General features: G+C 43.3%; 2 protein-coding genes across 8 annotated transcripts in view; one reads left to right on the top strand and one right to left on the bottom strand.

Moving 5' to 3' along the window:
* chst14 (carbohydrate sulfotransferase 14) lies at window positions 1-4630 on the bottom strand. The gene is made up of 2 exons (XM_089000110.1): window positions 4226-4630; window positions 1-2481 (listed from the first exon to the last, which is right to left on the bottom strand). Exons 1-2 carry the CDS (start codon window positions 4499-4501, stop codon window positions 1648-1650), a joined length of 1110 nt encoding a protein of 369 aa, XP_088856236.1. The 5' UTR covers window positions 4502-4630; the 3' UTR covers window positions 1-1647.
* The window catches only part of cracd (capping protein inhibiting regulator of actin dynamics), a 26783-nt gene continuing 4676 nt past the window's right edge, over window positions 2361-24467 (top strand). For 3 of the 7 annotated variants that reach the window (XM_089000098.1, XM_089000097.1, XM_089000099.1), the window contains exons 1-10: window positions 2361-2499; window positions 5741-5917; window positions 11090-11219; window positions 19314-19488; window positions 20180-20312; window positions 20939-21094; window positions 21163-21372; window positions 21488-23666; window positions 23756-23946; window positions 24055-24229. In XM_089000098.1, coding sequence (XP_088856224.1) covers window positions 11159-11219; window positions 19314-19488; window positions 20180-20312; window positions 20939-21094; window positions 21163-21372; window positions 21488-23666; window positions 23756-23946; window positions 24055-24229 — 3280 coding nt within the window. In that variant the 5' untranslated portion in view covers window positions 2361-2499; window positions 5741-5917; window positions 11090-11158. Of the gene's footprint in view, window positions 2500-5740; window positions 5918-11089; window positions 11220-14578; window positions 14664-14713; window positions 15263-19313; window positions 19489-20179; window positions 20313-20938; window positions 21095-21162; window positions 21373-21487; window positions 23667-23755; window positions 23947-24054; window positions 24230-24467 lie in introns of those variants that run through there. The other 4 variants (XM_089000101.1, XM_089000103.1, XM_089000102.1 and 1 more) reach the window with 4 other exon arrangements.

Here is a 24467-nt window from a genome sequence, read left to right on the forward strand (position 1 = left end):
TTATAGAAAAAATAGAAAAATAGAACACATTTATAGAAGAACAGACATGAAATGGGACACATGGGGGTTTAAAAAAATGTTTTTGGCTACACAAAAAAATAAAATGCTATTTTTAAGGAAATGCTAATTTGCGATACTGGAATAGGTGTAAAAAAAAATTATCATTTACAGATTTATTTCATTCCTGAAAATTAATAGGAATTAATATGACATTTCCAGTAATAATGAGCACACGCAAATAATGGAAGACAAAATGTATTGCTTTGACACCATCTTGTGAAATCACAGAGCCAAACGACAGCATTCACTTGTGCTTTTGCTGCCCCGTATTGTGACATTTTCAGCATTAAGATTTCAAACATTTGCCCTTAAAGGACAACCGACACCATTTTTTTTGTTTCCTAACTGACATCAGAAAAACGTTTCATAGCATTTAAAATACCCAAAACACGCAGGCTGAAATTTTTCGTCAAATGCAAAACACCAATAAAAATGACTTAAAGTGTCCCAAAACTGCCACAAAATGAGCTCGGTCGGAACTGGCGAGATTCAGAAAGTCCCGCCCCCTTGTTCGTGACGTCACGCAAGGATACTCCTTCACAAACTGCCTTGCTCCAGAATCAAAACGGTGCTCACGGGGTTCAGATTTGGACTCATCCAGTTATGAATATGAATCAAATAGTTCTGAAGAGGAAAACATAAATGTTTGCAATCGATTAAAGAAGTCCTTCCGTATCAATTCCAAATGTAGCGCCCAGAAAATGCACAAGATGGCGCACAAGCTCCGTTGGAAATGGGCTGATTTGTCCGCTGGGAATTTGTGTAAACTTACACCTTCTTTATGCGTGTTACCGCAATTAGCTGCGACATATAACAATTCACCATCGCGTTATTGATGTAGTTTTCCTTCTAATTTCGCCAACAACACTGTGTTTTCAGATGAAAAAAAGGACCCAAAATGCATTGTGTGTCACTTTCTCAGTCAGGGGCGTTCCCTCCGTGACATCACTTCGGGCATCGTCATTAACCCGAAAACAAGACTTCCAGAATATTAAGCGTGAGTCTTAAAATGTAAAATATAGCTATATGAGGTGGAATCTTTGTAAAATGCGCTCAGTAGAAGTGATTTGAAGTGATTTTACAAATTATGGACGCAACTTGTCCGGAGGTGTTGGTTGTCCTTTAAAAAAAAAAAAAAAATCGGCCAATCAAGGTCTTGAAAAACGTCCAAACTGAATCGCTCTTATTTCAAGGCACCTCTGTATTGTTTTCCGATGATGTGTCAAAAAATATGTTGACTATAAAACCTGAAAATCTGATCTAGGATGTCATAGAGAAGAACAAGATGAGGTGGCTCGGGCATCTCTCCCTGATGAGGTGTTTCGGGCATTCCCCACTGGTAGAAGACCCCGGGGATGACCCAGGATTTGCTGGAGAGACTATGTCACCCAGCTGGCCTGGGAACACCTCGGGATCCGCCACTGGGGAAAAGGAAGTCTTGGCTTCCCGATTGAAGCTGCGACCTGACCTCGGATAAGTGGTAGATAATGTCACCAACCAGCCTAAGAATTTTCACCCCCAACCGCTTCACTTGTCATGTCTGCCTTCTCCCTAAACTCTTCTTTTCAACACTAACCCAGTTACTTTTTACTTATGCCGACAGTACTCAGTGGTCGTGTTGGGCAGCGGATACGCGAAGAGAGAAAAGTCTAAAATGTACTTGGGCAGGAGCTCCCTCAGTAGCTTCTGCGGCAGGCTACACAGGTAGTAGTGCAACGTCTCCGCCGTGACGGGTTTGTACCACGATTGCCTCGCCGGGAAACCGACGTGCGGGGGAACGCCGACGTTTCGCAGCACGAACTCGGCGTCCCGCTCCAGGCGCTCGTAAGATCCGATGAAGTCGTAGCGCAAGGCGCACGGCTGGCACAGGTTATACATGGGCATCCAGTGTTCGTTCATCCTCTCCACGTCCTCGTCCAGAAGATAGCGAACGAACTCCGCGAAGGTAACGTCGTCGCCGGTGACGTGCGAGCTCTTGCCGCCGCGGCTTTTGCGGTAACGTTTGACGATCTCCGCGCCATATTTGCGCTGGTACGATTCAATCTCTCCGAATTTGTTCCTGTAGGCGGAGAGCAGGCGTTCCATGGGTTCTCGTACGAACATGAACTTGAAGTAGTGCTGCAGCCGATAGCGGATTCCCTCCGGTTTGAATGAGGACAGAAAAGTCAAATCGCTGCGATGGTCCATCTTGATCTTGACATCGACGCTTTCCAAGGCGCCGCCCAGTACCTTCAGAACGCGTTTCCAGTTGGAGCAGGCCACCTTGGGCACGTAGCAGTACAGGAAGCGGTACTCGTCATTGACCAGCACGTGTTGCAACAGCGTCTTCCTCTGCTGCGGCGTTAGCGACCATAAGCTTCGTGGCATGTTCTTCTGGCTGCACATGGACGTCATGGTCCGGTTGCGGATGTCCTGGATGACCTTGAAGACAAATTGCAAGTGAGCATTTTTTACTTATTTATATGCCAGCATTTTCAAAAAAAGAAATAGTCCCAACCACTTGAAATAATTCTGACTGATCTTCATTAACTCATTGACAGTCAGATGATGTGCAAAAAGCTGTCCACTCCAGTGCCAGGGTTTTTGTCATTTTTTTTAAACTCAAATTACAGGACCCACAGAATATTGAGTTTTAGGACTACATAAACATTCAGTTCTTAGAAGATTGTCTTTCCTTAGAAAAAAAAGTGTTAATTCCTAAGTTATATGGGGTCTGGAGTTATCTGAGCTTGAAATGGGTCCGCCTGTATAAAATACAGTAAAGTCTCGTTATATCGATATCGGTTATATCGATAGTACCGCTTATTACGATACTATTTCTATGAACGCAAGGAGAAAATTACATGCGCGCAGGGTCGGATATATCGATAGTCCCGGTTATATCGATATTTTTTTCGACTCCCGAGAATATCGATATAACGAGACTTTACTGTACAATACATATTGATTTTCTGTATATAGCGCTTTAACAGCAGCTGAAGCTGTAACAAAGCGCGAACATGGACAAGAGGCAAATGCTGCCTCCTCGTGGAACGGCAAAAAATGCCAGAGGTCTGACCAGCGCTTTATGGGCACCATAGTAAGAAGAACCAAAACCCGAACAAATTCGGGAATGGCGCTCCACGTCATGCTTTTCAGTTATAGTAAGAATAATAATAATAATAATACATTTTATTTTATGCGTCTTTCAAAGCTCTCAAGGACACTTTACAGCAGGGGTGTCAAAGTCATTTTTTGCCGCGGGCCACATTGGATTTATGGTTTCCTCTCGAGGGCCGTTATGAATTTGGGGAAACGATTAGAATGTTTAAATCCCTTCAAATATTACATATGGAGCACACAGCAAATTAATGAATAACTCGTTTTCAAATCTAAAGTCAAGAATAATGACTTTTATTGTGGTTGACATCCAAAAATATGAAATTGTGGCTCAGATTTTAGCAATCATCATGGAATTTAACAAGTTTGATTTGCTTTCGCGGGCCGAAAAAAAATGATGTGGCGGGCAGGATTTGGCCCGCGGGCCTTGACTTTGACACCTGTGCTTTAAATGTATAAAGAAGAATTTTAAAGCAATTCCCTAATAAATTCAGGAATGGCAGTGAATGAGTTAACATTGAAACTACAAACTTTCATCACCCCAAAAAAATTTCAAACACTGCATTTTGTTAAATACCAATTATGAAAATATTTTTTGTACAACCCAGAGCTCCTTGAGACACTTGATGCAAAAAAACTATCCATTCCATCAAGCCATGGACCATCACAAAGGTAAATAAAATGACTTTATTATACAGTGCAGTTTATTTCTTTAATTATAATACCATAGCACATTTATTACACATAAATTAAGGTATATTGTGTGTAGTTTTAAAACTTAGAAAATTAGAAAGTAGAAAATTATGTTTTATGGGGACCTGGGAACGGATTATTCTCATTTTAATGGTTTCCTATTGGAAATTATTTTTGGGGATACACACTTTTCACTTTACACAATCTGTCTGGGAACAAATTAAGTTCGTAAGCCAAGGTATCACTATATATATATTTTACTTTCGCCATTTCTGTTTATATGTAACACTATCTAATAATTCCACCACTCCCGAGCGAGCAAACGTGTACAAATAGTCCCAATCCTGGCGTCTGGGCTTCCAGCCCCTTTTACCTGCGACTCCACGTCCTCCGTCTCCCGCTCCGGTCGGCCAGCGTGCCGGCCGACATCCAGCCGCCTGCTACCCCGGGGCGGAGGCGTCTCGACGCCGCTAAGCATTCCTTTCTCGATCATGAGCAGCAGGCCTCCGGATGCGACGATCACCAGGAACGTCAGCACGGACGGTAGCACCGCGGCGGAGTGGCGCCGCGCCGCTGAGCCCGAGCTCCGAAAGTCGGGTGACCGAACGCCGCCGATTCTTTTCGCCGAGTCCGACTTTCGTGGAGCCATCGCCGGAGCGTCCGAGCCGCGAGCAAGGCGCCTCCGGAAAGGTTTTTTTTTCTCCTTTGAAAATACTGCCTTAGCAAACAAAAAGTCCCCTGGATGCGTTTGTTGCCTACCACGTAACCATAGTTTACTTTTTTTGTGCAGACAACATGCACCCGTAACGTTTCCTGTCAGATTTTCAAAGTAAAATGACAGTTCAATGACGAAACAACGGTCCCTAAAACGAAAAAAAAAAGAAATATCCGGTTAGAGATTTCACAATAATATATTAATTACAGTGTATTATTTTGTAATAATAATAATACAATAACCACATAAAACACACAACCTTGACTTTGAAACTTGTGCCTTAAACTCTCTTCTTTCATCAGGAAAAAATAGTTAATTCCTAAATTACATGGGTCTAGAGTTATATGAGCTTTTTTTTTTAACCTCCAAAATGCATTTGTGTGGCAAGCGCGGTCGCCTGTGGATTACCTGTTTTTTTTTCTCACATCATGCGAATAAGCTTTCGGGGAGGATTGAGAATATAAAAGGGATCAACATAGCTGGAATACTTATATCCACTATTTAACATAACGCTTAACACATTAACTGCCATTCCCGAATTTATTCAGGAATTAAAAATATGATGTAGAGTGTCATTTCCGAATTTGTTTTTTTTTTTTTTTTTTCATGCTTGGGTGCCGATAAAGCGCTGGCATTTTTTTTTTCTTTTCCACAAAGGGGCAGCATTTGCCTTTTTTTCCATGTTAGCGCATTGTCCCAGCTTCAGCTGTTATTCAAGCCAATATAATAATAATAATACTTTTATTATTGTTATTATTATTATACATTTCATTTACAAGCGCCTTTCAAAAATCAAGGTCACTTTACAGTCCCAGGATAAGTTTTTCTGCGGGCGAGCAGCGGCAGCCATACGCGCCAGCGTTCACTCAAACCGGAAATAACTGAAATAGATAGTAAGCTAGCTAATAAACACAACAACACCAATTTGCCGGAAGATAGTTATGAATTAAAAAAAAGTGATTATATTCCACTTGGCTTTGAGAGAATGACATAGGGTGTTCTTTAGCCCCTCCTGGTCACCATTTAGATCCGCCCCTGATTGGAAAAAAAAAAATGGAGCCCAAAATGCTAATTTTCTTTTCTGCTAATCATCCTTATCACGCTCTACTAGCAAGTCATGACTTTAAAAAAATATTTAAAAAAAAGCTAAATGTGTATATTTTCTGTTTTTAGACTTGAAATCGCCCACTGGTCCCCCTCCCACCTCCATTCTTCCTTCTGCCTCCTTCGTGTGCACCACCACACTCCTCCTCCTCCTCCTCCTCCTTCAGACGCTTGCAGCTGTGCCTTTTTTCGGCGGCAACAAAAGCCACCAAAACAGAAGACGAACGCCTCTCAGCTGTTATCGCCGTAAGTCTTCTGCGTCGCGTGACCACCTTGTAACCGCATTCGCACACCCACCTCCATCCTTCCCACCCCGTTCCACTCTCCATCCTAGCTTCACTCGCGCGACGTGGAATTCGGACGTGAGAACGCCCTTGTATGCGGAGGGTGGTGGTGGTGGGGGGGTGGTAATTGGCGAACGGGCTTTGTGGTGGCGATGTAGTACGCGGGGTGAGCAGGCGGTTATGACAAACAAGGGCCACATTTGTTATGTTGTGACAATTCACGCGTGGCCCGTTAGCCACTGAACTGCCATTTAAAAGCGATCCCTTAGTGATCCACGCCTTTGTGCGTATGTGTGTGTGTGTGTGTGAGATATTTATTTATCAAAGAGACAATGCATCATTTTGGAGATGTGGCGGTTGGGAAGGCTCACGACAACACACGCATGCACACGCAACTGAAAACCGAGCCACGCATTTGTTTTTTTTTATGTTTTATTAATAGCCAATGCTGCATTACTCTTATGTGGTGGCAGGCTGACAGGATGACATGCTCTGGTTTTTTAGATTTATGGAGAAGTGGTTCGCATCTGTTTACTCATCTCACACAGTTATTGTTGAGGTTTGTAAAACCCAGTGATGAATGTTAGGCTAGCATACCCAGGATTTTTTGGGGGTGTTTACATGTGTGTGTTGTAGTGCACGGGGGGGGGGGGGCGACTGCACGATGCAGGTACAGATGCTTGGCGAGAGGGGGGGGGGGTCATATGGAGCTGATGGGATGGTTTTGTCAGGCTGTTGTGTAATTGTCAAATCGAATGGGCCCCGAGCGCCTTTTGTTTTTGTAGCGAATACGTTAAAATAGTGTTGATATTAGGCTCCGCCCACATTAGAATTGATATAGTCAATACAAAAAGAAAAAAACTTGGCAATTTTCGATTATCCATACGATCACCGCTTCAGATTGAATCGCATTTGGTTGAATTCCCAAGTGGTTGTTTTGGAATTTCTTCCACTGAGGACACCTTCAAAGCAAATAATAATAATAATAATAATAATAATAATACATTTCATTTCTAAGCGCCTTTCAAAACTCTCAAGGTCACTTTACAGTCACAGGATACGTTTTTCTTCGGGTGAGAAGCGGCAGCCACACGCGCCAGTGTTCACTCAACCTGGAAGTAACTTAAATTGATAGAAACCTAGCCAGCTAGCTAACAGATAGCTAATAGATAGCCAGTTGGACAGTTAGCTAACTAGCTAGATAGCCATATAGCTAATAAATAGCCAGATACAGTGATACCTTGGTTTACGAACCCCTTGGCTTACGAACTTTTCGGTTAACGAACATTAAATTTATGAAAAAAATTCAAAAAAGAAAATGGCAGCTGACATTTTTTTTGTCCTCTATTCCCCACCCCCAGTTTTCGGTTAAAGCCACGTGATTGGTCAAGAACGCAGAAGTGAGGGGAGGTGGTTTAAACATTAAAGCGACAGTCAGACGACAGAGAGAGACTGAGAAAATGGATAGAAAACTGAACTAGTTTCAACTGGACTCGTTTCAACTTTGATAGTTCAAAGGCAGAGTATAGACTGCAAGGTTAAAATTCCCATCAATCAGGTTCCACAAATAAGCCGCTCAAGCCATCTGTACACTTGATGCAAAAAGCTATCAACGCACCTAAACAGAACACAATTGATGAGGAACAAGGTAAAATTATCACAGAGAATGCACCTACAAGGGATCATTCCGCAAGATGGTGAAAGAAGAAAGCTACGTTCCTCATCAAGTGTTTAATGCTGATGAAACCGGCCACTCCATTCCATCAAGCCATCGACCATCACAAAGGTAAATAAAACAACTTTATCATACTGTACAGTTTACATTATAATACCATAGCACATTTATTATACATAAAATAAGGTATATTTTGTGTAGTTTTAAGGCTTAGAAAATTAGAAAAAAAAGAAAGAGAAAATTTCATGGGGACCGAGGAACGGATTATTCTCATTTTAATGATTTCCTATGGGAAATTAATTTTTGGGATACACACTTTTCGCCTTACACACACTGTCTGGGAACCAATTAAGTTCGTAAGCCAAGGTATCACTGTATACGGAAAATAACAAGCACCGTCGTCCATTGGCAAAGGTGTAAATTCCGAATGGAGGTGCGCAGCATCCATCCATCCGTACGCACGCGCAAGCCTGCTCTTCTGTTCAGCGACGTGCACAACCGTCGGCTTTGTGTACGTCAGCCGATCCGAAGGATGAATGCCTTTCTGTTCTGCCGCACTGTGCCTTTCCAGCTGCGAGACAAAGTGGCACTCTGTGTCTCCTCCGGACACGGCAGAAATAGATCAGCTGACCGGCTACAATATGAGATGATGAAGTCTTGGGCACTGTACAGTGCAGTATAAGCACATAGGCATCAAGATTGTTGCAGTCGCTGAAAACTAACAAAAGAGATCAAAGCTAAAGAGGAAATAATATTTTTGTTCGAAAAATAAAATCCAAAACAAAACAAAAACACTATAAAAGCAAAAAAAAAAAAAAAACTAAAGCTAATACTAAAGCAAAGGATTAAAAAAATATAACTTGCCCTTAAAAAAATACAAATAAAATGAAAACAAAAATACTTTACAAAAATGAATAGCCACATAAATTTACAAGTGTCATTTCTAAATATAAATCCTCCTTTTTTTAAGGTTGCACTCGAAAAACACCCCAAAAAAATAAAACTAATATAGACACTCCCCAATTTACGAACACAATATGTTCCAAATGGTCGTTCATAACGTCAATTTGTTCGTAAGTTGCTTCAGTGCTATATTTTGTATGGAATATATATTTAAAGGACAACCGTCATCACTTTTTTGTTTCCTAACCGACATCAGAAAAACTTTTTATAGCATCTAAAATACCCAAAACACGCAGTATGATATTTTCATTCAAATGCAAAACACCAAAAAAAATGACTTAAAGTGTCCAAAATCAGCAAAAAAATTGAGCTGCGAATTGGGCATTTTCAGAAAGTCCCGCCCCCAGTTCGTGACGTCACGCCAAGACGTCTTGCATTGCTGGAGAATCAAAACAATGGCTTCAGATTAGGAGAAGATGCTTTCTTGTTACACATCCAGTTATGAATATGATTCAAATAGTTCTGAAGAGGAAAGCATACATGTTTGCAATTGATTAAAGAATTTTTTTCCGTGCCATTATGAGGCAACATTGAGGGGAGATGTCTCAACGAAAACGAGGCACAAAATGGCGACCTCTTGTGGCCACCTCCGTTTCCACAGGCTGATAAATTCCTTATATGGAGCTTGGACGCCCTCTTCTGGTGGCTTTTGGGTGCAACACGAGGTCCCCAGACCAAACAAGTACAGCAAAATACATTGACGTGATGGAAGGACCGCTACAATGCGTCTTTTTTTCGGTCAGGGGCATTCCTTTAGTGACGTCACGTACTGACACGTCACCAACTCAAAAACAAGACTTCCTGAATGTTCAGCGCGAGTCTTAAAACGTACAATATAGCTATATGCGGTGGAATCTTATTAAAATACGCTCAGTAGAAGTCATTTGAAGCCATTTTACAAATTATGGACACAACTTGTCCGGAGACGTCGGTTGTCCTTTAAAAGAAAAAAAAAAACTCAATTGCAAATAAAAAAAATAAAAAAAATACACCACACACCCCCACAGCCAAGCAAACGTGAGCGCATTTGACACCTGACTCCTGTTGATGCACTAGTTGACAGCAGGCAGGTGGAACACTCCCCAGATAGCCTTGCAGACTCTACTGCACGGTAAGAAGGCCCCTTTTTTTAATACTCACAACCCCCTCCTAAACCCCCAAAATAATACCTCCTAAAATCTCTTTCCTTCTTGTCTTTTCTGCCGCTGTTCACAATTTATTTCATAATGTGTGTTTTGTTCAGGGGGGGGGGGGGGGCTATCGCTTTGGGTGTACACTCCGAGTGGAAAATCTCACGTCATGCGATACACCAAAATATCGACGACGATGTTTACTCGACGGTTGGATAAGAAATTCATGACCCCCCCCCCCCCCACTTTAGACTCAAAGAGGGGGGGGGGGGGTTGCGATCAGAAAGAAAAAAATGCCCCTCGTTGTTCTTGTGTGTTATTTTTCTTTGAACAGTGTTCATAATATTATTAGTTTTGCTTCATAAGCCCCGCCCCCCTGAAAAAAAAGTCCCATGCCACCCGCGATGCCACTCGTCATATTCCACGCGATTCGTGATACCTCGGTTTACGAAGCCCTTGGCTGACAAACTTTTCAGTTTACGAACGTTAAATTTACGAACATTTTACCTCGGCATACAAACTTTTTTTCGGGATACACACGGAGCTGCCACAATGAGTGATACGTCGTTCCGAACGATCCCGTTCTCCTAACAAGAGAATAGCAGCCGACTCATTTTTGTCCTCCGCCCCCAGTCTTCGGTTAAAGCCACGTGATTGGTCAAGAACACAGCAGTGATGGGAGGTGGTTTGAACTTTAAAGAGACAGGCAGACGACAGAGAGACAGTGAGAAAATGGGGAGAAACCATTGTAATTTGGACTCGTTTCAACTTTGATAGTTCAAAGGCAGAGTGTAGACTGCAAGGTTAAAATTCCCATCAATCAGGCTCCACAAATAACCCGCACAAACCATCTGTACACTTGATGCAAAAAGTTATCAACCCAGCTAAACAGAACACAATTGATGAGGAACAAGGTAAAATTATCGCAGAGAAAGCACCTACTATGGGTCATTCCTCAAGATGGTGAAAGAAGAAGGTTACGTTCCTCATCAAGTGTTTCATGCTGATGAAACTGGCCACTCCATTCCATCCATCAACAACCATCTCAAAGGTCAATAAATCGAATTTATTATACCGTACAGTTTAATTCTTTAATTATAATACCATAGCACATTTATTATACATAAAATAAGGTATATTTTGTGTAGTTTTAAGGCTTAGAAAGTAGAAATGTATGTTTTATGGGGACCTGGGAACGGATTATTCTCATTTTAATGGTTTACTATGGGAAATTATTTTTTGGGATACACACTTTTCGCCTTACACCAATTAAGTTCGTAAGCCAAGGTATCACTGTACTAACAAAAGCAAACCTGCTGTTTATTTATTTATTTTTGTGTGTCTTTTGTAACCGTTTCCTCCCAAGCCGCCTCCCCCAACCCGTCGCGGCAGAAGCCTCCGGAGGCGTCCGTGGGCCTCAAAAGTTTACCCGTCCATGTTTCCTAAGGTTTTACTTCAGTGGTGCGCGGCGCTGTCGAGCTGCGCGGCCCAAATAGGTAAAATGGTGATGACCGTCTTTGGCAAAGAAGAAAAAAAATATAATAATAATAATAATAATAATAATGTCGCCATGGTTTTTGGCTGTTGGCTGTTGCTGCCGGGCAGACACGCTTTGCAACACTTTACGACGCTTCGCAACACTTATGGCGACGCTTTGGCGTTAGCCACGCATGGCGGCTCGTTGCGCTTCCCCCCCCCCCCCCCCCATCGCATTCCCAGCCAATGATTTCCTAACTGGGGGCCATTTTTAATTTATTATATTTTTAAATAACCATTGGGATGGAAGACCAGCTGTCGCGTCACCTCCCATGCATCTAAAAAAAGCGCTTCTGCTTTTATTTTTTTGCATTTTTGGTTGAATTTTGTGACCCCCGTATTCCATTTCGGAATAAGATGTTTACTTCCACTATCCCAAGGAGTATTTTAACCCTTTCCCTCACGTTTTCCATGCATAAGGTGCACCGCATTATAAAGGGCATCTTCAATGAATGACATATTTAAAAAGAATTTCCATACATCAGGTGCACCGCATTATAAAGGGCATCTTCAATGAATGACATATTTAAAAACAATTTCCATACATCAGGTGCACCGCATTATAAACGGCACCTTCAACGAATTACATATTTTAAAACATTTTCCATACATAACGCGCATTGGATTATGAGGCGCGTGGTCAGCTTTTGAAAAACTATTGCCTTTTAGGTGCACCTTATAGTGCAGAAAATACGGTAATTTGCCCTCACTGGGACGCGTGGAGTAATTGTGATGCAATCTTCTGTTGACAGCCGAAAAATGTCACATGCCTCTAAATATCGGAAGAATGAGGTATTAACTGGTCCCGACAGCAAATTTGGGATGAAACTTACCCTTCTTTATTTTCTACGAGTAAAAATTTAATGTGATACTCATTTGTAACGTCAATAGCAAAAGGGTTAAAAAGTTTTTTTTTTTTTTATGGTGCAGACGCTCCTCTAGTTATGAACATTCGAGTTGCGAACAACGGTACAACAGCGTTCACTCAACCCGAAAGTAACTCAAATGGATAGAAAGCTAGCTAGCTATTTAATAGCTAGCTAAAAGCTAGCTAGCCAGATAGATAGCAAATGGATAGCTAGCTAGGTAGCTAGCTACCTGGATATCTAGCTAGCTGGATAGGTAGCTAGATATCTAGCTAACAAGATAGGTAGCTAGATATCTAGCTAACAAGATAGGTTAGCTAGATGGAAAGCTAGGTAGATGGAAAGCTAGATAGAAAGGTAGCTAGCTAGCCAGACAGCTAGCTAGCAGCAAGACAGCAAATAGATAGCAAATGGATAGCTAGCTAGGTAGCTAGATATCTAGCTACCTGGATATCTAGCTAGCTATATAGGTAGCTAGATGTCTAGCTAACAAGATAGGTAGCTAGATGGAAAGCTAGGTAGCTAGATAGCTAGCTAGATGGAAAGCTAGCTAGCTAGGTAGCTAGCCAGAATTTTTGGAACATTTTTGTAGTAACATATGTAGTATTCTCTCCAGTTGTACGTTTACATATCTTTATAGAGCATAATGTTTATATTTCAGTACAAACCAATACAGGTTGCTTATACAAGCCTTAAACATACTTATATAAACCTTATATAAGTATAATAATACTTATATAGGCCTTAAACATATATTCCACACAAATGATAGCACTGAATCAACTTACAAACACATTCAACTTACGAACGACCGTTCGGAACGTATTTCGTTCGTGAGTTTGGAGAGCGTCTTTATAGTGAACCCCCCGCGATGCTTTCCAGAACCAAATGAAGATCTCGAGTGACCACATAAAAAAAATAAAAATAAGGCATTTTGGAGGCTGAAAACACACTTATGAAAACAAAATGTAGTCTTCTCACTTTCCCCTTTCACAAATCCTTGTTTCTTCTTTCTTTATTTCTTCCACTCCTTCTTACCTTCTCTCCTTTTCATCCCTTCTTTTCTGTTCATTCCAGGCATTTTTCAGGCTTCATCCAACCTTCCCAGGCTTGTTTCCCTTTTATCTACGCACCTTCCTTCCAATTTTTCATCCCTTCCTTCTCAATATTAATATCAATTATAATAATAAGACATTCAATGTATAAGTGTTTTTCAAAATTCTCAAACTCACTTTACAGTCACAAAAGTTTTTCTGTGGGTGAGCAGTGGCACCCACACGCGCCAGCACTCACTCAACCCAAAAGTAACTCAAATAGATAGAAATGTAGGTAGCTAGCTAATAGATAGCTAATAGCTGGCTTGCCAGATAGATAGATAGATAGCCATCAACATAGCAAATAGATACCAAATGGATAGCTAGCGAGGTAGCTAGATAGCTACCTCGCTATCTATCTAGCTACATCTAAAGCTAGCGAGCTAATAGATAGCTAATATCTAGCTAGCCAGCAAAATAGCAAATTGATAGCCAGCTAGGTGGATGGCTGGATAGTGAGATTAATAAAACATTTTTCTCGAACATTTGTCCTTCAATACAGTATTTCGCAACCTTTATTGAGCTATTTCAAAACGTTTACACATTCCCGGTCAATCATAGATAGATAGCTAAATAGAAAGCTAGCTAGCTAGATAATAGATAGCTAATATCTAGCTAGCCATATAGATAGCTATCCAGAAAGATAGCAAATAGATAGCTAGGTAGCTAGCTGGATAACGAGATTAATAAAACATTTTTCTAGAACATTTGTCCTTCAATACAGTATTTCGCAACCTTTATTGAGCTATTTCAAAACGTTTACACATTCCCGGACAATCATAGATAGATAGCTAAATAGAAAGCTAGCTAGCTAGATAATAGATAGCTAATATCTAGCTAGCCGTATAGATAGCTATCCAGAAAGATAGCAAATAGATAGCTAACTATGTAGCTAGCTGGATAGCGAGATTAATAAAACATTTTTCTAGAACATTTGTCCTTCAATACAGCATTTCGCAACCTTTATTGAGCTATTTCAAAACGTTTACACATTCCCGGTCAATCATAGATAGATAGCTAAATAGAAAGCTAGCTAGCTAGATAATAGATAGCTAATATCTAGCTAGCCGTATAGATAGCTATCCAGAAAGATAGCAAATAGATAGCTAGCTAGGTAGCTAGCTGGATAGCTAGATAAATCAAACATTTTTTCTAGATTTCTCCTCCATGACAGTATTTTGCAACCTTTTTTGAGCTATTTCAAAACGTTTACACCTTCCCTGTCAATCATCCCCCATTTCCTTCCCCAACCTCCATCTTATGATCCTCAATAACACTGCTTATTCCCCCAAAATAAACACCCCGTTAACGCCCGTCTGCAGTTAACTAAATTCCCACGCTTCCATCGTCTCACCGCAGTCAAGGGTGTGCTGCGGAGCGACCATGGCGACGGGCGCCACGGAAACCCAGCCTGGTATACTTTTCGAACAATCCAAAGGCACAGGTAAAATAAGCCCCAAGACCTCTTAAAGAGACAGTGTTTTATTTTTAGGAGGTTTCTTCAGCCGTCATCTGTACTTTTTTGAAGGTGTCAGACGTTTCGCTTCTTCTTGTCAGCGAACTAAAATCTTTTGCTGGTAGTTTTTGCCCTATATATATATATCCCTACTGTCCAGACATGGCGGTGCTATGATTGGTCCCTGATCTCAGGTTGTGGGGAGCAGAGGACTACTCCCTGCGGCTAAACTGATTACCTCTATTGTCTTGACTGATTACTTCTATTTCCCCATTTGATCTGGTATCACCTCATCAGCATAACTAAGCCTATGTTGCCTCAGGAGTCTGTTGTAGGAACGATCCAAATTGAACCTCACCCCACCAAGGCGATTTAGTGAAGGGTTTTGCTGTTTTATGAAAATAGCTTCTTTTACTCCCCTTTCAATTTTCTTTCGCTAAGATTTAACCTTATTGTCGTCAAATGAGTGGTTGCTAGCTTTTAGGTGCATCTGTACTGCAGATTGAGGCCCACTAGTATTATCCCTGCGACCCTCAAAGAAGTACAGATGACGGCTGAAGAAACCTTCTCACCGATGGACCACTCCTGTACGACTGAGCGTTTACACAGAAGTGTCTTATTTTCTTTCTGTGTCTCTTTAATCCCTGCATGGTGTGATTTGAATCAACGCAAAAACTGGACTTTTTACTGCTTTGTGGTTGAGGTCCAGACTTAGGAACGAAACCCCCCTTGCTAGTTTCCCGCCAGCCTCCAACGGGCTTGCTTAGATCACACCTGATTGGCCGTGTCAGATGTCCGAGCGGCGTGAGGAGGCTCGGGGGTGGGGGAAACAAGCACGCAGGAAGAGCGTCTGGTCCTTTTTCATTTCACGCATGAGTGTGTGAACGGGCCCTTGGCGGTGCATTAAGATCTTTGTTTCGTGGGGCGGAGAGAAATAGATAGAGAGAGGCACAAGTAGGAAAGGCTAGCATACTTATTATGCGGGCGGCCATGTTTTTTTTCTTATTGTCATTAAGGATGTTGAATTCAGTAGCCCCCCCCCCCCCCCCCAAAAAAAAAAAAAAATGCATTTTTAATTTTCATATCTTGATTGAGGCGTTTGGTAACTTGAAAAAGACGTTATTTAAAGGACAACCGACGTGACTTTTTTGTTTCCTAACTGACATCAGAAAAACGTTTTATAGCATCTAAAATACCCAAAACACGCAGTATATTTTAGTCAAATACAAAACACCAATAAAAATGACTTAAAGTGTCCAAAATCTGCAAAAAAAATGAACCCGGAAGTAGCCAGTTTCAGAAGGTCCCGCCCCCTTGTTCGTGACGTCACGCCAAGACGTCTAGCATTGCTAGTGAATCAAAACAATGGCTTCAGATTCGGAGAATATGCTTTCTTGTTACACATCCAGTTATGAATATGATCCAAATAGTTCTGAAGAGGAAAGCATACATGTTTGCAATCGATTAAAAAATTTAATCCGTGCCATTTTGAGGCAACATTGTGGGGAAATGTCTCAACCAAAAAGAGGCAGAAAATGGGCACCGAGCTGTTGTGAGGAATGAATCAGCCCGTTTCCACAAGCTGATAAATTGCTTCCATGGAGCTTGGACGCCCTCTTCTGGCTCTTTCTGGTGCAACACGAGATTTTCAGACCAAACAAGCATTGACGTGATGGAACGACTGCTACAATGTGTCCTTTTTTTCAGTACGGGGCGTTTCTTCAGTGACGTCACGTATGGACTCGTCACCAACTCAAAAACAAGACTTCCGGAATATTCAGCACGAGTCTTAAAAGGTAAAATATAGCTATATGCCGTGGAATCTTTGTAAAATACGCTCAGTGGAAGTCATTTGAAGCCATTTTACAAATTATGGACAGAACTTGAGACGTCGGTTGTCCTTTATGTGGAGATATCACTGTAGCCTTATTCCTGTCCAAATTCATCATCAACCAGTCTCCCTGGTATTTTACGGGTGTTATAAAAAGTCAAGCGGCGCGATCGTTAACCAACCTGCAATGTCACGCGGTCGAACGGATTCGTAAATTGAGCCATTCTGTGCTCACGAAACGGGATCGTTAAGCAACCAATTCCGTGTCACCCTTTTAGCGTCTGGTCAGACATGCGGCGCACGTTGCGGTTGTACGGCGGTACCGCTGTGACCTAACCTCCTGCTCAACCGGCACAGCGCGTTATGCTAACGCTGGCGTGAAAAGGAATCCTCGCCGCGGTAGTTTGTTCAATAGGAGTCGACACAGATTTACAATTTGGATTTTTTTTTTTTTTACGTCGATTACAAAAAAATCACCATATTTTTTGGTTGCTTTAACTCATTCACTGCCATTCACGAATTTTCTAAGAACCGACTCGTTCGTGAACGACACATCACTATTAGACAGCTAACAGATAGCAAATAGATAGCAAAAAGACAGCCAGCCAGGTAGCCATAGATCCGCCCCTGAGGTCCGAAATACTAATTTTCTTTCTGCTAGTTATCCTTATCACGCTCTACGGGCAAGTCATGACTTTTAACAATGACAAAAACCCTGGCACTGGATTGGACACATTTTTACACATCGTCTGGCAGTCAATGAGTTAATATTGACAACTTAATCCAATGACGAAAACACTTCTTCAAGGACAACCGACGCTTCCCGACAAGTTGTGTCCATAATTTGTAAAATCACTTCAAATGACTTCTACTGAGCGTATTTTACAAAGATTCCACTGAATATAGCTATATTTTACGTTTTAAGACTCGCGCTGAATATTCAGGAAGTCTTGTTTTCCAGTTGGTGACGATTCCTGATGTGACGTCACTGAAGGAACGCCCCTGACCGAGAAAGCGACACACAATGCATTTTGCGGTACTTTGTTTGGTCTGAAAACTTCGTGTTGATGACGAAATTAGAAGGAAAAAACATAAATAACGCGATGGTGAATCCTTGTGTAATTCACCAAGACTACTATTTGATAGTAGTTGACACAAATTCCTAGCACATAAATCAGCCCATTTCCAACGAAGCTTGGGCGCCATCTTGTCTTGTCATTTTGTGCATTTTCTGGGACGCTACATTGGAGTGATATTGATACAGAAGGACTTCTTTAATCGATTGTAAACATTTATGCTTTCCTCTTCAGAACTATTTGAATCATATTCATAAGTGGATGAGTAACAAGAAAGCATCTTCTCCGAATCTGAAGCCACTGTTTTGATTCTCGAGCAAGGCAAGACGTCTTGGCGTGACGTCACTAACAAGGGGGCGGGACCTTCTGAAACTGGCCACTTCCGGTTTCATTTTGAAGTCGTTTTTGGACACTTTAAGTCATTTTTATTGGTGTTCTTCATTTGACTAAAAATATCAGCGTGCCGGTTTTGGGTATTTTAGATGCTATAAAACGTTTTTCTGATGTCACTTAGGAAACAAAAAAAAAATGGTGTTGGTTGTCCTTTAAAGCTGCTCTGCCATTGGCTATTACCTAGTGTCATCCTGGCATCCCATTGGCTAAGATTGTATTGGGTTGGATGTACCTTTATTCGTCTCGCAGTGGAAAAATTTACATTTCACAACAGCAAAGTTATGAAAGGAAAAGGAAAGAAACTTGAGATCAGTCATGCTCTTCACTGCTTTGCTCGCCCTTTTTCTTTGCTTGTTTTTATTTCGTCAGCCTTGCCTTCTTTTCCTTAACAGCAGTCAATTTAATCAATCAGTCAATTCTTTCTCCGTTGTCTTTTCATGCCATTCGTTTGTCAGTCATTCAAAACAAATAAATAAATAAATACACCAACATTAACAAATTAAATAACTAGTGAATTAATAAATATCCAAATAGATAGATGGATAGATTGAGAGATGGGTGGATAGGTGGCTAGCTAGATAGATGGTTAGCTGGCTAGCTAGATGGTTAGCTGGGTAGCTGGATGGCTAGCTAGATGGCCAGCCGGCTAGATAGATAGGTAGGTAGGTAGATAAATGGATTGATGGATAGCTAATTAGGTGGCTAGCTAGTTAGATGGCTAGCTATTTAAAGGGCTATATAGATGGCAAGCTAGTTAGATGGCTAGCTAGTTAAATGGGTATATTGATGGCTAGCTAGTTAGATGGTTAGCTAGTTAGATGGCTAGCTGGCTAGCTAGAGGGTTAGCTAGATAGATTGATGGTGAGCTAGATATATTGCTAGCTAGTTAGATGGCTGGATAGATGGGTAGCTAGTTAGATGGCTAGATAGATGGAAAGCTAGTTAGATGGCTAGCTAAATAGATGGCTAGATAGATGGCTAGCTAGTTAGATGGCTAGATAGATGGAAAGCTAGTAAGATGGCTAGATAGATGGAAAGCTAGTTAGATGGCTAGCTAAATAGATGGCTAGCTAGTTAGATGGCTAGATAGATGGAAAGCTAGTTAGATGGCTAGCTAAATAGATGGCTAGATAGATGGCTAGCTAGTTAGATGGCTCGATAGATGGCTAGCTAGTTAAATGACTAGATAGTTAGATGGTTAGCTGGCTAGCTAGATGGCTAGCTAGCTAGATAGATGGCGATCTAGATAGATGGTTAGCTAGCTAGCTTTAGATAGATTGATAGAGTGATACTCTATGGTTTTCACGTGACATTTTTTTCTCTCTTTTCCGCCTACAGAGAAACAGAGACGACAGGGCAAGTTCCAGCCCTTCAGACGTCTCTTTGGGAAGAAAAAGCAGAAGAGGGGGGCCCAAGGGGGCTTTGATGGGGCACAACTCAAGGCCAGTTTCTCCACCGGGGAGGTTTGCAATGGAGTTGTGTCCGATGATGAGAACGGCAATCAAAGTCTAAGGTAGGCTGCCCGTTGCCACTTGACACTTGTACTGTAAATATTGGTTGATGCAAATTCAGCCACATATATCAATATGACTTTTTTGATACTTGCACTATGTAGTTTTTTATGAAACGGTTTTGCACACTTACAGTATACAGTTTATATTTTTATTTTACTATGCTTACAATATCTTGTTTCTATCCTTTCACCCCCCCCCCCCCCTTCCCACTCCATCCCCCTTCAAATTGCTGCTGTAAAGTGCAAATTTCCCCATTGTCTGACAAATAAAGGTTTTCTGATTCTGATTTTCTGATTCCTGAAAATGGAAAGTGTTGATTTCTCATTAATAAGTTTCATTTATCTAGCTGGTCAGCAACAAGGATCAGAATCAGAATCATCTTTATTGACAAGGAATTTGTCTCCAGTAGAACACGTTGACACTGATTTGCTGTTGTAGGGAAAAGCCGAAAGGAAAAGAAGAAGAACACGCTGCACTATTATCATCATAAAAAAAGACATGACAAATAAGTATGGAGCACACTAATAAAGGCTAATCTAATCTAATGTAATCGAATTCCTTAGTGTAAGACTTCAGGGAATGGAAAATGTCATCGTGTTTGTGAGAGTCTGATGAGACACCAACATCTTTTTTGAAATCAAAAACCTAGCGCAAACTGTCGAGATAACGGTATGGTCCTTCTGTCCACAGGGATCTGAATCCCATTGGATCTCGAGCCCTTTCGCACAACAGCGTCTTCATCCCGGAGGAGTCGGCCGAAAAGGCCGACCTGGATCACGCCATGTCCCAGGAAAACGTCTCGGACAAAGTCAAAAATCTGCAGGTAAGGCGTCCAAGCACAAAATGTTGGTGGGGACAACACATTTCCAGATTCGCTCTGGGCACTGGCAAAGAGAAGCAAAAAGTTGTTCAATGGTACTGGATCATGCGTTGGACTACTTCCGGTTATGTCGTCACCATTGGACTGGAACTCATAAATGACGTCATAAAAACAACCCTTGTGCAGAATTTGCAAAAAAAAATTGCAAGTGAGATCTTCTGCTGCTTGAAGAGCCGTCTAACGTCCAGTTCGTGGATCTGTAGGGCAGAGGGCGGAGATACGGTAGCCAAAATGGAACTGTATAGTGCCACTTAGCTGTTTTTTTGACGACGATACTAGTGCAGCGTGTTCTACCGGAAACAAATTCCTTGTGTGTCCTACATACTTGGCAATAAAGATGATTCTGATTCTGATTCTGATAGCAGCAAAATACCTATTTTTACGAGGCAAGGCTTTGGTTGGATGAAAGGAGTTCCCCCTCTCACCCTAACACATTTCCTTGGCACAAAAATGCCACAAGAATGCGTGAAAGCAAAATGAGGATTTTAGACACAGCTATGGTCTTAGCTGAAACCACCCACCATTGCTCTCGACGCCATACTCACAACGCTTCCCTTTTGAACGGACAGAAGCAGATCGCACAGACGATCAAATTTGGCCAGAGGCTCCCTTCTCTGAGAAAAAACGATGGGGATGAAGGAAGCTCAGATGAAGAGGTGACTCCACCGAGTCCGCTGAGGGTGACGGCGCACGTCGAAATGGAGCCTCCGAAAGCCGAGCCGACGGTAATGCCCACAACGCCTCAATTTCCCCTCCCCAAGCCCCAATACAAATATTTTGTATTCATCTCCAGGTTCAAGCGGTCTCGCCATCGCACCACGGCACGCCTGTCAAGTCCCCCAGGTCCAAAAAAGTCCTCCCGCCCGGCGGTACCATCGAGTCGGTCAACCTGGATGCCGTTCCTCAGTCCGCGTTCCTTCTGGACAATGCTGCAGCCAAGCATAAACTGTCTGTCAAACCCAAGAATCAAAGGGTCTCACGCAAGCACCGGCGGTTCGCGCGGGTAAGGAGACTTCGTTTCACCCTAAAGCTAGAAAAACTTTATGGCCCTTCGAATCCTTACCAGGTGTGTACCGCTCAATACCAGAGGAAGCTAACAATATGAAACGCATCCTTAGGACCACCAGGAAGTAGCCAACCCTGGTATGGATCCGGATGACCCGGGAGTGGCAGGTGTCTCGGCAGAGCACCGCCGCAGATCATCCACGGAAGAGTCTCTGAAAGCCTTCAAGAAACACCGAATTGAAGAGGAACGACTTGAGGCGAAGAGGAAGAGGGAGCTGGAGGAAGAGCAAGCGGAGCACATGAGGATTGGAGAGGAGGAAGAACGGTGTCGTAAGCAGCGTCAGGAGAAGGAAAGGGAAGAAGAAGCAGAGAGGAGGCTACGCAGGGAGCTGGAGGAGGAGGAGAGGAAGCAGCTAGCGGAGCGACTGAGGATTGAGGAAGAAGAACGGTGTCGTAGACAGCGCGAGGAGAGGGACGAAGAAGTGAAAAGGCTGCACGAGGAAGAGGAGAGAAGGATGAGGAACGAAGAGGAGAGGAGGCACCTGGAGGACAAGGAGCGTAAAGAGGAGGAGGCGAGGCGGCTGAGGCTGGAGCAAAGAAAGAAGGAGGAAAAGGAGGCAAGGAGTCAGCAGGAGCTGGAGGCTCAGCGACTATGTTTGGAGGTAGAGAAGAGCAAGAAGAGGAAGCAGGAAACTGAGAAGCAGAAGTTGCGGGACGTCCAACAGAAACGTAAACCGGAGTCTGAAAAACAGCAGAAGAAAATGACGGAAGATGAGGGGGAGGACCAAGAGAGGAGGACCAAAGCTGAGGAACTCCGCTGGAAAGAGATGGAGCAGCGGCAGAGGCCTTTCTCCTTCCAAGTTTCTTCTGCGGAAAAAGAAATCCTCTTCCCCAAGGTTAACCTTACGCCTGTTCCGGCAACTTCTGCTCCTGTCGTTCCAAGAGAAGGCACAAAGTCCCCCCCTGAAGTACCGGACTCCCCCAACCGGCAGACTTCTCCATATGTGCCCCACACTGCCATCCTGGTGACTGGCGCGCAGTTGTGTGGCACGGCCGTCAATCTGGACCAGATCAGGGACACTGCCTGCAAGTCCCTCCTTGGTCTCGGTGAGGACCGTAAAGCTCAAGGAACACCGTCCTCCAAGACCAAGACGTCGCCGGATCGCAAGTCGTCAAAGGCAAAATCCCTGACTGAATCCACCGAGGCGGACCCGGCTGGTGCAGCCGTTCTAGCTGAGTGGGCCACCATCAGGTCCAAGATATTTAAAGGGGTAGAAGAAGGCAGTGAGTACCCTGATCCGAGTAGGAGGCAACCTTCACCTAGCCATGAAGACGAGTTTGCCCACACGCACTTGAGGAAAACTATGTCCGCCTGCGCCAAATTCTCAATCGCGCCTGCCAAGAAAAAATTTGGAGATTCAAAAAGAAATTCCGAGTGTTCCAATTCCAGCATATCAGATGATAAAACGGGAGAGGATACCGCGGCGTCCAAAGCTTCTGCTTCCGCCTCCCCAAAACTTCAGAACAAGACCAATAAGAGTCTACGCATTAGAGAAAGAGTGGTGGACGAGTGCGTCTTTGCCAAAGACCTCCCGTCTTTCCTCGTTCCCAGCCCTGGATCCACGTCTGAAGGTCCGGAGTGGAAGACTCGGGATCGTAGCGGATCGGCTGAGCCCGAAAGCAGGATAGAGGCCGAGGAACCGAGTTTGGACGGCGATGAGGCGCCTTCACCGTTTGGCATTAGGCTGAGAAGGACCAACTACTCACTGCGGTTCCACAGTGAGCAATCCACAGAGAAACGGAAGAAGCGCTACAGTGCCGGAGACAGCTTCGATGGTGTCCCCTCGCCCCTGACACCCATCGAGCTGGACTCGGACGCCTCGCCGGTCTTTTCCGACCGATCCAGTCCAGGGTCACCTCAGAGAGAAGCCAAGTACTCCCTCGCCTCAGCCTCCCCTGTGATTCCGCGAGCAGGTGTGGGCAAATCCCCTAGCCCCACGCGAGAATTCGATGTGGACCACTTACCCTCCAAGTCATCACTCTACCGCAGACCCCACGCCTCACCAAAACCCGCCGATGGAGTTCCCACTCCTCCTCCATCGCCGCTGCCGAAATCGAGCCATGGCGAGACCGAGGACTCAGCCAGCCAGAGTCATCCCACGTCTCTTGGCCACCTGCTACGGGGCAACCAAGGCCAATGTGAAGAGGAGCCCAAGGAGAAGAGATCTTTCTTCCCGTCCATCAACATTCCCTGGAGGGAGAAGTTGGACAGGAAGACAGAGCTCAAAAAAGGTCAGAGTCACCTAGTCCACGTGGGTCTTCCAGAGAGAACGGTTGACAGATAGATGGCAATTTCTTTCCCTTTGTCGTCCTTCCTGCAGAGAAACCGTCACTTCAGAGCAGGCACTCCCTGGACGGAGCCAGGGTCCAGGATAAGGACGCGGGTCCCTTGTGGATCACGCTGGCGCTCCAGAAGCAGAAAGGATTCCGGGAACAGCAACAAAACCGCGAGGACCGTCGCAGTCAACGTGAAGCCAAACTAGCCGAGAAGCAATCTCGGGAGCGAGACAGTGTGAGTTAAGTCTCTGTACTTACTGGACTGCGGTTAGCAACCGAGAGTACTGCCTTTTTTTAGAATAAACCTTCAACAATCCTTATCTTTCCTCACGTCCGTCTGCAGGTGGACTTAGCGATGACAATTAGCTCCACCGAGAGCCGAGGAGGATGTGGGAGCGTTGATACTAGTTTTAAATCTCAAACGGCGGACGAAATCAAGAGACCAGATAGCCTGCGGGGACGGTTCGAGAGGCGGGAACAGCTGAAGAAAGCCAACACGCTGCCCAGCTCGGTCACTGGTAGGTACTGCTAGCAAAACTTTGCACACCCTGGACTGTACTTCAAAATCGTCTGTGACGTCCTGTATGAAAGTGTACTAATTCAAGTATTTCAACAATTTGTTCAACTGTAACCGAACCGATGCTTAGTCATGTATTATTTTGCGAACAAACTTCTCGCCTTACGAACGTTAAATTCGCGAGAATATAATCTTGGCATACAAACTATTTTTCGGGAAACAAACGGAGCGCCACAATG

This window comes from Hippocampus bargibanti, linkage group LG07 (genome assembly GCF_051943395.1).
Source record: "Hippocampus bargibanti isolate YZ-2025 linkage group LG07, ASM5194339v1, whole genome shotgun sequence".
Lineage (NCBI taxonomy): Eukaryota > Metazoa > Chordata > Actinopteri > Syngnathiformes > Syngnathidae > Hippocampus > Hippocampus bargibanti.

Bases quoted from the DNA above. Each gene is read 5' to 3' on its own strand.
- chst14 (XM_089000110.1), bottom strand. From the start codon at position 4,501: ATGGCTCCACGAAAGTCGGACTCGGCGAAAAGAATCGGCGGCGTTCGG. The intron at 2,482-4,225 runs GTAAAAGGGGCT...TTTGTCTTCAAG, and splicing joins CGGAGGACGTGGAGTCGCAG to GTCATCCAGGACATCCGCAA.